We start from the raw sequence: 15,216 nt of genomic DNA, 5'->3' as shown, positions 1-15,216 counted from the left end.
TTTCCTTCCCCTATAATGATCACATCACTGTACGAATGCTTCTCCTGAAGCCAACAAGGTCTACTGTTTTTAGATATACAAGCTTATGTATGCATCCTAAGGATTTACTTCTATTGCTAGTAGTTGTTTACTTAAGGGACACTGGTCAAACATCATCGCCATCCGTGGCAGGGAGCAATGAGCTGGGAGATGCAAAACCACGTCCACCAAAAACTGGTCTCATGTATCTATCATCGAACTTCCTCCACAGGTAGTGAATAGTCGAAGTAGGATACCTCATCAACATGCCGATACTGTTCTTCACATTTGTGTTTGCGACATCATTGTTGTTCGAACTGCAATCTTCCATAAATAAGATACGCATATCTTCTAAGCTGGAAACAATAGAGTCTTCACCATGTGTTGAGTATGATAATGCAGCTTTTATTAAAGGTTTAGTGACCGTTCCAAATACCTGAGCAAGTAGTCTAGTCAGATTGCTATCATACAATGACAAAGCAGAAAGCAGGGATCCATACAGCAGCTAGAAGAAACAAAGAAAACAGCCGAACTAGAAAAATGTACACTGCATGCCTCGATTATTGACTATGTCAAAAAATAAACACTGTAAAATTGACTGGAAAAGAAACAGTCAAACAATGTTTCGATTATAATTAGCAAAAGATACAGTCAGAACCATCACAAAGGGAAAACCGTCATTGAGGAATGAGATCGGCAGGACCAGACTATTAACAATTAAGGTGGTTAAAAGAAAACTCACATATCATGATGAAAATAGGGAAGGAACAAGGAAGACAGACTAGACAACTGAATGTAAAATACATATTTTTATTCCTATATATCTTGTACTCCTCAAGCTAGTAAGGTCTGAATATGACTTGTCAAGGATGTTGCATTTGCAATCTCAAAGCATGGAATCACTTTTTCTAAGACTTAATTCTCCCTCACAAATAGTGAACAAGCAGGTACAATGAAGGAAGACAGGGATTAGACAAGTGAATGTAAAATATACTTCTCTATTCCTTTATATCTTATAATCCCCCTCAAACTAGTAAGTTCTGAATATGGCTTGTTCAGGATGTTGAAATTGCAATCGCAAAGCATGGAATCACTTTTCCTAATACTTTCACAAAAACGGTGGACAAGCAGGTACAATGAATTTACTTTTTAAGCGACAAGAGAATGCCTTTGAATAATGCACAAATAGGCAATTTTAATGAAACTAGGAAAGATTTTGATACTTAATGACAAAAATTATAATTTTTAAAAATGATATCATGCCAAAACTATTATAAGTAATTATATTGGACTGCATATATATAATTGAGTAGAGTAGTGTTTTTTCTACATGATTAGTATATAAATTTGACACTTTTGGTGTGAAGTATCATCATAGCATATAACTTATCATCTAATGTCTCAATAGAAAATAAAAGTTATTCAAGAAATTTTTATAAGATGATTGAATTGTTATCCTAAATTTTTATATATAAGCATGCCAACATAAGCTATAAGTGTGCTTATCATATAAATTACAACAATTTTCATGCATATAGACACTCAAATTAAACAAATAAGCATATATATATATATAAGTAAGAATGATAAGGCACAACTTACCCTACATAACCTTAGGCGACATCCAATGTGAATGCTCTGACGCAGACTTTACTCATTTTTTTATTCCTCTCTCATCTGCATGTAACTTTTTTCTCTCTCCTACATGCAAATCTCTCTCCTACATATAAGGCGATGCTAGTCTTTAAAAACCAGCACCACCATTGGTACTAGTCTTTAAAAACCAGCACCAGCTAGCACCATGTTGGTGCTTATCTTTAAAGATCAGCACTAATTGGTGCTGGTTTCACAATAGCATTGGTGTTGGTCTTTCAAGAGCAACACCAGCACCAAGATGCTTAGTGCTAATCTTCAAGAGCAGCACTAGTGTTGGTGCTGGTCTTTCAAGACCAACACCAACGCTATTTTGAAACCAACACTAGTTGGTGCTGGTCTTTAAAGACCAACACCAATCAGCACCACGTTAGCGTTGATCTTTAAAGACCAGCACCAACGTTGGTGTTGATTTGCACAAATTAGCACAAACGTTGGTGTGTTGGTTTGCGCCAACCAGCACCAACGTTGGTGTGTTGGTTTGCGCAAACCAACACCAACGTTGGTGTGTTGGTTTGTGCAAACTAGCACCAACATGGTGTTGATTTGTGCTAGTTTCCACCTTTTTGGTGTCAATTTTTAAAGACGACTAATGTGGTGTTGATTTACACTAGTTTGCGCCATTGTTGGTGTTGATCTTTAAAGACCAGCACCAACGTGGTGTTGATTTGCGTAAATCAACACTATGTTGATGCTGGTTTGTGCAAATTAGCACCAACGTGTTGGTGCTGATTTTCATTTTGGTACTTGTTTGTAGAAACTAGCTATAAACCAGCACCAACGTGCATGCAGAAGAGTAAAAAATTGCATGCAGATGAGAGGAAAAAAAAAAAAATTTTGGCCACGTCAAACCATCCACGTTGGATGTTACTCACCGTCACTCGAGATAAGTCACCTAGGATATCATCTCTGTGTGTGTGTATACACCTAAAAAAAATTGATTTAAAATTTTTTTATGCTTAATATTATAATCCAACCTCTAAACCTTAAAGGAAAAAATTTTATTGGCACAACCGAAAGCTTATATATATATATATATATATATATATATATATATATATAAACACCATGCTCGGCGATTGTGTCACTTACCATTGCCGCCCACAAAGGCAGCCCAAGGTAAAAAACACATGTGTCTATTACACACACACACACACACATCAAAGTTATGCTACACACCTCATAATACGTGCCTATCGATGCATAGCATTTTTTTTTAGCTTATGGTTTAGCCAATTAGGGTTTTGGCTTTAGTTTATGGTATAGTATTAAGCACACAAAAAAATTTTATTAGGTGGTCATGGGGTGTGCGACATCATATATATATATATATATATATATATATATATATATGCATAGTATTTTTTTTTAGCTTACGGTTTATCCAATTAGGGTTTTAGCTATATGGGGTTAGGGCATAGTATTAAGCACACAAAAAAATTTTATTAGGTGGTGGATGTGCGGCATAACATTCCTATATATATATATATATATATATATATGAGAAATGTTAGCTTACACACTCAATAGTGCATACCTTGTGAACACCATGTGTAATTTTTTTAAAAATTTATTTAGTTTTAATACTATAGCACAAACCCTAAATCCTAAAAACTAAATCATAAATTTTAAACCCTAAGCTCTAAAAACAAAAAAAAAAATTACACATGGTGCTCACAAGTTGTGCACCATTGGGTGTGTAGGCTAACATTCTTTATATATATATATATATATATATATATATATATATATATATATATATATATATATAAATATATATAAAGTATATAAACAAATAAATCTATAAATTTTTGGAATATTTTTTATAAAGAAAATTTTAGATCAATGGGATAATTCCATTAGGCTTATAGCCTATTTAAGTTGATTGAAGTTATTAAACTAAGTTTTAATTACAAATCTAGGCTTTAATTACAAAACCTAAGTTTTAATTACTCATGTCCCTCACGTGCATGCTTGTGCGTCCCCACCACCGTATGCCAACCTCCCCGTTGCTGATGACCAACCTTACCTAGTTCAACTACTACGAGCTGCCACAACCAACCTCCAAGAAATGTTGAACCAGGTAACACCGAATCTGGGATGACAAGCCAGCCGCACAAAAGTTTGCCACTCACCGCAAGGGTAAATCGGGAAGCACTCATGGCGGGCGGCCCAGAAGTCTAGTATCCCATGGTTGCGTGTATCATTTGGAGGAAAATTTTATACAAATGGGTCGTAGCTAGGGATCGAACCGCGTGTGCAACAAGGGATCGAATTGCGAGTGCCTGGTAACATCGAATCTGGGGCGACCGACCCAGCCCAACAGAAGTTTGCCACCCGTCACAAGGATAAATCGGGAAGCACTCATGGCGGACGGCCCAGAAGTCCACTATCCCGTGGTTGCATGTATCATTTGGAGGAAAATTCCATACAAATGGATCGTAGCTAGGGATCGAACCACAAGTGCCTGGTGACAACTTAGCGCCCTTTCGTTGCACCATAGACCCTAAACCTTAATCAACCTCCAAGAAGGAGGAGGAGGTAACAAGGTTTAATAGGGTTTAATAATTAATAGATCAATTAATTAATTAATTAATTAATAGGTTGATTAATTGATTAATAGACTCTTAATCCATTATTAACTTTATCCATTTAAATTTATTGATAAATTAATTAGAGGATTAATTAAAATTATTAATCAGTTTAATTAAACAATTAATCAATTTAATTGATTAATCAATGATGATTAATTCATTTAATTAATAAATTAGAAATTAATTAAGTTTAATTAAACAATTAATCAATTTAATTGATTAATCAATGACGATTAATTCATTTAATTAATAAATTAGAAATTAATTAAGTTGAAGGGGAGCCTTAGCGTAACAATAAAGTTATTATCGTGTAATCTGGAGGTCATGAGTTCGAGTCTCTAAAATAGCTTCTTGCAATGTAGGGTAAGGTTGCATAAAATAGACCCTTCCCTGGGACTCCATATTGGCAGTAGAGATGGAATTTCCTTTGAATCCGATGAAGGATTTGAAATCCAACCCGAATGGAGGAGGGTATGGAGAGACTACCGATATCCGATATTCAACACGAATACCTAATTAAATAATATATATCCCCAAAATCCACTACTGTTTTTTTAGATGTTAGGAGTAGGTTATATAGATGTTTAATCTATTTTTTAATTATATTTTTTTAATAGGATGTTAATTCTAATATACTTTTTATTGAATGAAGATAGTTAAATGGAAAGAAGAAAAAGTATTAGTATAGAAGATATCCGATGGATATTCGATCCCCGATAGATGTGGAGACGGAGAATATGGAATCTGACCCAAACCCGACCTATTGTCATCCCTAATTGACAAAAGCCTCATGCACTGGATTGCCCTTTTTTTTAGATAATTACTTAAGCTATTAATCAGTTTGATTAATTGATGAAAAAGCTAATAATTGGTAATTAGATGTCGAATCATTTTGATTGACAAATTAGATAATTTATTAAGTTACTAATTAGTTCAAGATAAATTGATTTACCATTATAATACTATTCACCTAAATGAATTTGAAAATTAATTAGTTAATTTAATTAAAGTAAGATTTAATTGATTAGTTAGTTGTAATTAGATAATTAATTTGATTATGAGTTAATTGGATCATTAATCAATTTAATAATTGATTAAGAAGTAATTAATTGAATTATCGATTGATTAACTTGAAATTTAATTATTAATCAATTTAATAAATGATTAGTGATTAATTAAATTATTAATCAGATTAATAATTGATTAGATATCAATTAAGCATCAATGAAATTAGTAATTGGTTTAATAAATGATTGATTAATCAAATGATTAATTAATATCCCCTAATCTAGTTGAAAATCCTAACTTTTGATTTATTTCACTCTTATAAAATGTAGCATAAAGATTAAGTTATTTTAACATGTAATAGGATTTAAGAACAAAAAAGTTTGACAATACACCGCTATATTTAGATATGGGTCCTTTGATCTCTCTAGAATCTTTATCTTTAGTGCATGAATAATTTATTAAATAAATTAATTAGGCCGCAGTTACTTTTATCTTGGTACTCTATTCTTTGTTATTCTTGAATTAACACTTACCTTTTACATGCTTGCCCTTATTTTATTCTGATTCATATCTAGATTTTTTTTTTTATTGTTATATGCTTTTGCCTATATGTTTGTGATATCATACCGTAGTATAGCTCGTATTTTTACTTCCATAAGGAGTCTCCCACTGTTGAATAACATCAGGGAGACTTCCATAGGTGAACCCAGCTCTGTTGTCTCGCGAGCTTGGCTTCGGACGTCTCTTCGTGTAGCTTAAGGAACTTCTTCCAAAGTTCCTTTGCTGAGTCGTAGGCGCCAATCCGGTTGACTTCTTGTGGCGGTAGGACGCTCAGCAGATGGAACTTTGCTTTGTCATTTGCCATGAAGTCGATCCACTCCTTCTTCGTCCACTGGTATTCTTCCTTTCTTTCGGGTGCTACAAAACCGAATTTCATCATTAAAAGTAATTCAAAGTTGGATTTAAAGAATACCTCCATTTTCTTTTTCCAACTCGCGAACTCCCCCTTGAACTTCGGTGGATAGATGATCGGTTCGACCATCTCGTGTGCTTCGTTCGACGGTTAGTCCTCCTTAAGCGTCCTGGCTTCTCATACCCTATTCCGGATGGCCAAGATTACCCAAGTAAGAGGAATCGGAGCGGAAGACCCGGACCGAGACGAGCGAAACCGGAGCGGAAGGCCCGGACTAAAAAAGTCAACTTGGTTGACTTCCCTGATCCTGGCGCGCGGAGTCAAAGCGCCTAGAACCGGATTTTATCTGGATTGCGTTTGACCGCGATCCATTGTGAAGGGGATAAAATTTTATCCCCCTCCAGGCGCCTAGAACACCTCGGATACTGCTAGGGTTGTATCTTTTTTTAAATACAAGACATGTAAACTGCTAGGGTTTTAAAAAAAGATGAGAAGTAGCTCGGATACTAAAAATATTGTTGTATCTTTTTTTCCAATTTTAAAACAGTTTACATGTCTTGTATTTAAAGATATACAAAGGAACTAAAAAAGGAAATAGTTAATTACAATTAATTAACTTTCTTAAAAACTACATATTTGTACAGCTTGAATATTCCTAAGATCATGCCAATGTCTTAACTGATTGATTTTATTTTCAACACTTTCCAACAAAAACTCTTCACTTAGTAACCTTATGAGTATTTATGCGGAAATAGATCACCAATCACCATGCTCCTTGTCACATAAGGTATGGTGTAAATTATAAAGTAAACATATTCAAATTCTCATTTGTCTCTTGGCTACTATTTCATTTCCATATAGACTGATAATGATTAGATTGGCAAAATGTGGTATTAGAACCCTAAACTTGTATACCTTGTTCTGAGAAATAAAGTAATCCACCTACTTTTTCTCAACGTGCTTACTCTATTTAAGTATGGAATCATATTCTGCAAAATGCTAAATATAATGTCTGATCTTGCATAAAATACACTAAAAGAAGAGGCAGCTGGTTTATCCATAACAGTTCAAATGCACTTTAAAAGAGGCTACTGCTAAATGCTACTGCATATCATCTCTGAATCGAGAGATTGTTTGTGAACAAATGTAGAAATCAGCCATCTTCAGTGTGATCAATACAGGCTGATTTGGCATAAAGCCCTAAAGAATACATAGTGACCTGTACAGTAAGTGTTCTTTGTTGTACTTCAAGTAACACCCTATTAATTTTTTCTCTAATTGGTTGGCCTGTTTGTTTGCTCTATTGTTACTTGTTATTCATTCCAACCAAAAGAAGAACAAGTGCCTAAATTAGAGAAATAAAAAGTATTACAATGATAGAATAAATCCATAAACTTTTAATGCCCAAGGAATAGTAAAGGACCTTTCCATTTTTTCATTTATTTTGGAATGTTGCCTACTTCCATTCGGATGAATTTATTAACAAATCAAGCATACACTTTAAAATAGTTCACCAATCATATCTTTTGAAAATTATATGGCAGGAGTTGCTGGCTTACCACAGTACTGAAGAGCACTATAATGATTGTAGTAGTTATCATGAATGCATATTCTTTTGATGTTGAACTTGATGAGAACTACAACAAAAAAACAAAATTGTTTATGACAATACTAAGAGTAACCTTCACAATATATATATCGGTGATCTAGGGAAGACCTGGTTGTATGATAAAGCAATAGTTACAGCACCTCTCATTAGGCCAGCCCACCATATTACAAACTAAAGAAGAGTTGAGAGAACAAGCATTTCAATCAGTAACAATCATAATAATTCAAAGTTTTATATTACAAAATGTTGATACCTGTGATGTAAGGTCAATTTTAGCATTAGATCGATGTGTAAAACAGTTTGAAACATTTGCCAAAGCAAAGACAAATATAGCTCTTCCAACCATAACCAAAGAAAACAAAGTTCCACTAGCAGTGATCGTTGTTCCAACACTGAGGCAAATTTGAGACAAATGAGACGCGTGCAGCATTATAATGCAGAAATAATAGAAAATATGTTGGATGGAGAACAGTAAGTTGTCCCAAGGTTTATTGCAAAATCCTTCAACAATGGATGAAACTGCACCAAGACATGAGTTTACACACACACCAAAAAATGGAAAAGTTGATAGATAATGGCTACAGAGTTCTAGTTCACAAAAAATAAAAATAAAAATTTGAACTTCCGTGTGCAGCTTTCATAATACAGATATAAAATTAGTAGGCTTCCACTAGTTCACTAGCTTAACTATGTGAATCAGTGAGAAATATAGAGGGCATGTTAATACACCAATCAATCTTCATATACATATCCATGAGAAGCAACAAAGAAGTAGAACCATAACTGGATATTGCTGGAACTTCTTCCCTACCTAGCATCACTCATCTTCCACTTGTCAATATCCAAAGCATCCATACCAACATAGAGGAATATAAAAGTCTCTGAAATGAATGACATTGTTGCAAATGCATGCCTGTATTAACATCACAAAGAAGAGAATTTTTCAATATATGCACTCCAGAAGTTGAAGAAATAAATAGATACAACAGCCTTATTAACCTTATAGCTGTATGTTCCTAAAAAATTGGAAATTGCATATATTCTGCAAGAGAAAATTAAGAGATGAGTAATAAAGAGTAAAGTAGTTCCATGATAAGGTGGCTGAAAAGAATTTATGCTTTGCATACCAAAACATTAAGAACTCAAAGTATGCATTTTGAATTTCCAAAAAATCCTAATGGAGACCACTTTTACAGTGGTTAGACCTAAGTTTGGTTGGCTATGAGGATTGGATATTTGATACCAAGAGAAAGAATGGGTAATGTATAGTGAGTCCCTCATCCATTTGCTGTTGATACTTTCTTGTCTCCTCCCACCTATGTAAAACTAGCTGTCTAACGCACAGCCCTCTTCTCCAAAAAAAATGGTCTAGCCCAAAGTTTATTCCAGTTATTCATTCTGCATAATGGTGATCTATGTGGGCATTGAGTTGATTTCCAAAATCACACATGCAAATGTAAATCCAGAGGCATAAGATTTTTGACATAATTGTTTAAAATCTTGGTCCATACCGGGCAACTTAGTCGAAACATATCATTCTGATAAATTATCGAAACTCGATAGTACTTGGCATAGATAATATCTCCTATGTCTTTGTGTCAATCATGTCGATTAATATCATTTCATACCAACACTGAACACCTTAGAACATGCTAAAACAGAATTCAAGATGAATTGAGATGATGCTAAAATAATACGATTCCTCATGGAAAATAAATGTTGATATAGTTGTCTTATCTTCTTTTTCTTCTTCATCCATTCATCCTTCCACCTCTAATTGCTATTGTCACCATACATAGGAAAGTCAGCACGATATTGATATTGAAACATTATTGTTCCATAAAGACTGAAACACTCACAACTCGAGATTTTGAACCTTGATCTCTCCATACAGGTTTTACTTTTAATTATTGTCTTATGTAATCCTTCACCTATATGCAACATCAACCAAACAGTCTTTTCAAATTTGAACAGATACTTTTTTTCCATTCAAAGGTCGGACAATTAGTTGAACTCATAAGTGGAGAAAAAGGAAATAAATTTAAGTCCTTGTTTATGTAACAATAAAAATATACAAGTCCCAACTATCTGGTTTACATGACTCTTTTATGGATATCAAGCAAACAATTATATAGATCATTTGAGATTTTAGGTTGCTGTCGTTGAATGCAAGTTTCAGCCATTTCTTCAAAGCTTAGAATGGTCATTAGCAATATCATTGTTTTCCTTTGGTTCTTCAAAAGATGAACTGATGATTCATTTACTAAATAAATAAATGTGTTAAACCAATTTTAATTTTCATAAGTTTTTCAAACTTACAGGCATAAGTTCACATAGTAATAGACTAATTAGATCACAAAAGAAAATAACTATAAACAACTTGTTTCAAGAACTTTTCTATTGCAGCTCAGTCCACTGTCAAATCTGAACTGGTGGGAAACCTTGTTTATCTAAACATGATTAATCATGAATTGGTCAAAAAAAGTTACCTAGTTGTTATTCTTGACCTTTCGGTAACATTATGCCAAGTGTAATGTGACATGATGATTCCACAGAAGAAGATGGTCAGTATTCCACTGAGAGAAAGGAGCTGACGTAATAAAGCAAACTGTTAGAAATGTGATGTAGAAACAGAAAATTAACCTTTACTTTTTCTGTCAATGATATATTTCTTAAAAGCTTGGCATTATCAAAAGGCATAATAAATTAAGTTATTTGCAATGCACTCTACCTATAAAATTAGTATTATGTCTAGATAATGAAAGAGAATATTGTAATCAACCATAATCATAATGCATATTCAGATGGCATCTGGATAACAAGGAGAAAAAGAAAAAAAAAAATGAGAGAAAAAAGGAATTCACAGATAACCATTTAGATAATGGCATCCCACATCTTTTTAACTAGTACTCTACACAACCATAAACCTGAAATTCCCATATGGACCAAATCCACCAAGCAATATCCTATTGTTAACTTAATACACCTCTCATGCAGGAATATAGCTACTATGTTCCAGTGTGTTACAGGAAATAGAAAATGTAGTTTAAGACATTGACCATAATGAAATGAAAACATAATACTCACACAATACAACAACCAAGCCTTATCCCACTAGGTGGGATCGGTTATATGGATCATTTTACACCATTGAGCTCTATCTCCTACTATATCATCATTTATACTTAAATAAATTTTATCTTGTTTTATTGTTGTTAATCAAGTTTTTTTTCTACCTCTTCCTTGTTTGATAGGTGTATTTGTCATAGTTTTATATCGCCTAACTGGAACATTTATTGGTTGTACATACTCATATCATCTTAAATATGTCTCTCGGAGTTTTTCCTCAATAGATGCAACTTTGACATTCTCTCTAATGCTCTCATTTCTTATTCTGTTTATCCTCGTATATCTACGCATCCACCTTAACATTCTCATCTTTGCAACTCGCATCTTCTATCCTCAAGTCATAGCCCAACATTCAGCTTCATACAACATAGCAGGTTTTGTAAAACTTTCCTTTAAGTTTTAAAGATACTTTACGGTCACATAAAATACCCGACGCTCTCCTCTATTTCAACCATCCTGCTTGTATTATATATAAGACATCTCTCTCAATCCCTTCATCATTTTGCAAAAATGATCATAAATATTAAAACCTCTCGATTTCGGATAACTTGTCATCTCCTATCTTAACAATTATTTCATTACGTCTAATATTGCTAAACTTAAATTCTATATATTCAGTCTTTATTCTACTAAGTCTAAAACATTTCTCTTCTAGTCTTTCCCATCAAGATTCTAGTTTAGCATTTACTCCTTCACGTGTTTCATATACCAAAACAATATCATTTGCAAACATGGGTAATGTGTGCAGTGAGTTCGTTCATAATTAGTGTAAAAAGATAGAGAGTTAGAGCTTATCCTTGATATAACTCTATCTTTATTGAAAATGCTTCAGTTACTCCACTGAAGGTTTTACTCTGGTCGTTACACCCTCGTACATATCCTTAATTAGTTCAATATATGTTACGCAAATACCTCTCTTTTCTAGAATTCTCCATATATAATTTCTCTTTGAACTCTATCATAAGCTTTTTCTAAGTTAATGAATATCATATGTAGATCTTATTTTTGCTCCGATATTTTTCAATTAGTTGTCTAAGAAGATGTATAGCTTCTATTATCGACCTTCCAAGCATGAACCCAAATTGATTTTCGGTCACCGTGGTCTCTTTCCTTAATCTTTTTTCTATTACTTTTTCCCAAAGTTCCATGGTATAACTCATTAGTTTAATACCCCTATAGCTTGCACAATTTTATACGTCTCACTTGTTTTTATATAAGGGAACTAGAGTACTTGCCCTCGATCGAGTATTTTTTTCATTTTTAATATTATGTTAAATAATTTTATAAGTCATTCAATATCTTGTTTTCCTAGGCACTTCCATACCTCTATCGAAATATCATCCGGTGTTTTTCCATTGTGCACCCCATTTAAAGCTTATTCTACTTCTCAAGTTTGAATTCTACGATAAAAATTTAAATTTCTATATTCATTTGACCTACTTAAATTACCTAAGCTAAACTGGTCACCTAAACCTTCATTAAAAAGTTGATGAAAATATTTTTTTCCACTGCTCTTTTATTTCTCCATCGTTTACTAGTACCCTATTATATTCATTTTTAATACATTTTTTGAATAAGATATCTTATTTTCCTTTCTCTCACTTCAGTTATTTTATAAATGTATCTTTCCCCTTCTTTTGTATCCAACTTTTAATATAATCGTTCAAAAGTTTCATTCTTTGCTTCATTCTCTTTCTTAGTTATTGTATATTTTTTTAAGTTTTCCTCGTTCTTACAAATATATAATTCCTTATAAGCTGTTCATTTTTCCTTCACTTTCTCTTTTACTTTCTCATTCCACCACCAAGATTCCTTACTTAGTAGTGCAAGTCCCTTTGACTTACCGAGTACACTCTTAGCAACTATTTTCAACTTTGATATCATCTTATCTCATGTCGTATTAGAGTCACTATATATTTCACCTAATGCTTGTACTCGTACCTTCTCCTTAAATATATTTTGCTTCCCTTCCTTTAACTTCCACCATTTAATCCTATAAGTCATATATATTTTCTTTTTATTGATACTATACTTGAGACGTATATCCAACCCTACTAACTTATGTTGAGCACTTAAGCTTTCTCCAAGAATAACCTTATAATCTTTACAAATCTTTCTATCCTTTTTTCTAATCATAAGAAAGTCAATTTGCGATTTATTATTTCCACTTTTGAACGTGACTAAGTGTCCTCTTTTCTTAAAAAATGTATTAGCATTATAAGGTCATATACTATCGCAAAATCTAACATAGTTTTCCCTTCTTCATTTCTCGTTCCAAAACCATAACCTCATGTACCCTCTCATATTTCTCATTTTTCAATCGGCCATGCTCATTTAGATCTCCTCTTATTAAAATCAATTCATTTGGCGAAATGTTTGTAATACTTCATCTAAGTAGTCCCAAAACCTTGATTTGGTAATTTCATCTAATCCTACTTGCGGTGTATATACGCTAATTATGTTCATAGTTTCTTTCGTCACTATTATCTTAAGGGTTATAATTCTATCCTCTTTTCTAACTACTCAACAACTTTATTCTTTAACAACTATCTATAAAATACCCACTCCATTTCTTGCTTTACTTTTTCCTATGTACTATAACTTAAAACCCGAGTTCTCTATAATCTTTGTCATCTCACCTACTCATTTTATCTCATGAATCACAAAATACTAATTCTTCTCCTAATCATCGTATCAACTACCTCCATTAATTTACCAGTAAAGGTTTCTATATTCCATATTCCAAATCTTAGACAATTAGTTTTTCTATTATATTTGTTCTTATCCAACCTATGGTGTGAGAACTCTTGCCTATTTAACACTGAAGGCGTTGGAATTCCGTTCTGTTTAAATTTCCCTATACAAAAATTGTACAAGTACAGAACTTTTCCTAGAAACCCGCATGTTCGATCAGACATGTGTTTGATCAATCAAGCAAATTTTTGACGGATCAAAGCACACCTTGATCGAAGTACAAGATCGCTGGCCTCTTGTGTTGGTATTCAAAATCGATACACAGAAAACTAAACTAATTACGCAGCAAAATCAAAGAACTAATTGTACCTTTCCTTTGTAGCTAAAGACCTCTTGATCTTCTGCTGTATTCCTCTCCTCTTCTTGAACGTCATGTGGGCGATGATCTACCAAGACAAAAACCACCCTTCTTCTCTTCTTTGTTTCCAAACCGCCGACCACCAAAAGGAGGCTCTAGGATGGGTGCCCTCTCCTCTTCTTCCTCTCCTCCAAACCGTCGGCCCTAAGGTGGAGTTGGAAGAGATTTGTGCCGCCGACCCTAAGGTGGAGAAGGAGAACTTGCGACGCCGGCCTTAAGGTGGAGAAGGAGAACCTTGTGCTGTCGACCCTAAGCAAGAGAGTTGTGGAAAACTTATGTTTAGGGGGCGCCACCTCCCCTTTTTATAACCCTTGCCATCGGTTACAAAGAAAGAAGAATAACAGAATTCTGTTTAGAAAAAATCTCCCTTTTTTTATAATCGAATTCTGTTGGGGTGGATGCGAGGCTTTATATAGAGGCTAACCTAGAGGAGGAATTGGTTTAAGCCTCCTGGGCTTCCTGTGTTCGGCCCGAACACCCAACTCAAGTTCATCAATAATAACATATATCACTAAAGGATTATTATTAAACTACCACATCAATCCCATATTACAATATGAGCTCCTTCTTATCATGAGTGCGTTAATCTCTCTGTGTTTAAGATATCATATGTCCATTAATTAAATGAGTTACTGACAACTCAATTAATTAACATCTGATTCCAAGAGTAGTACCACTCAACTTTATTATCATGTCGGACTAAGTCCACCTGCAAGGTTTACATGATAATCCTTATGAGCTCATTAAGGGGGCATCATCAGCCTAAATAATTAGGACACAGATTCCTTCTATAATCAATAACACACCATATAAATAGTATTATTTCCCAACTCATCGGGCATATTGATTTAACGAATAAATCTCACTCATTGATAAGGTAAAGAAATAAATACTATGTATACGTGCTTGTTATCATATAGCGATTAAGAGGACACACATTCTAATAATAGAGGTTCTGTTCTTTTATGTAGTCAATACAAATCGAACAACCTGAAACGGTCCTGCTCAATACACACATAGTGTACTAGTATAATTTTATAGTCAAGATAGACTAATACCAAATTATACTACAACCGTTCCAATGGTTTGTCCCAATCCATCTTGGTTGTGAGCTACTATTTATCATTTATAAGGAACCGATAACATGATCTTCTGTGTGGCACCACACACCATGTTATTT

The 15,216-nt window shown here is 33.7% G+C and overlaps 1 protein-coding gene across 1 annotated transcript in view; it reads right to left on the bottom strand.

Annotated features, from left to right (window-relative positions):
* Positions 1–15,216, bottom strand: part of LOC121967407 (sodium/hydrogen exchanger 2-like) — a 37,723-nt gene continuing 22,507 nt past the window's right edge. The window contains exons 8-13 of the mRNA XM_042517607.1: positions 10,285–10,385; positions 8,607–8,708; positions 8,049–8,187; positions 7,904–7,966; positions 7,746–7,823; positions 1–454 (exon numbers count right to left, since the gene is read on the bottom strand). Of these exons, the coding sequence (XP_042373541.1) occupies positions 146–454; positions 7,746–7,823; positions 7,904–7,966; positions 8,049–8,187; positions 8,607–8,708; positions 10,285–10,385 (792 nt within the window). The 3' untranslated portion in view covers positions 1–145. The remainder of the gene's footprint in view (positions 455–7,745; positions 7,824–7,903; positions 7,967–8,048; positions 8,188–8,606; positions 8,709–10,284; positions 10,386–15,216) is intronic.

Source organism: Zingiber officinale, chromosome 1B (assembly GCF_018446385.1).
Source record: "Zingiber officinale cultivar Zhangliang chromosome 1B, Zo_v1.1, whole genome shotgun sequence".
NCBI lineage: Eukaryota > Viridiplantae > Streptophyta > Magnoliopsida > Zingiberales > Zingiberaceae > Zingiber > Zingiber officinale.
The sequence above is the reverse complement of the archived record's forward strand: the minus strand, read 5'-3'. Positions and strand labels throughout refer to the sequence as shown.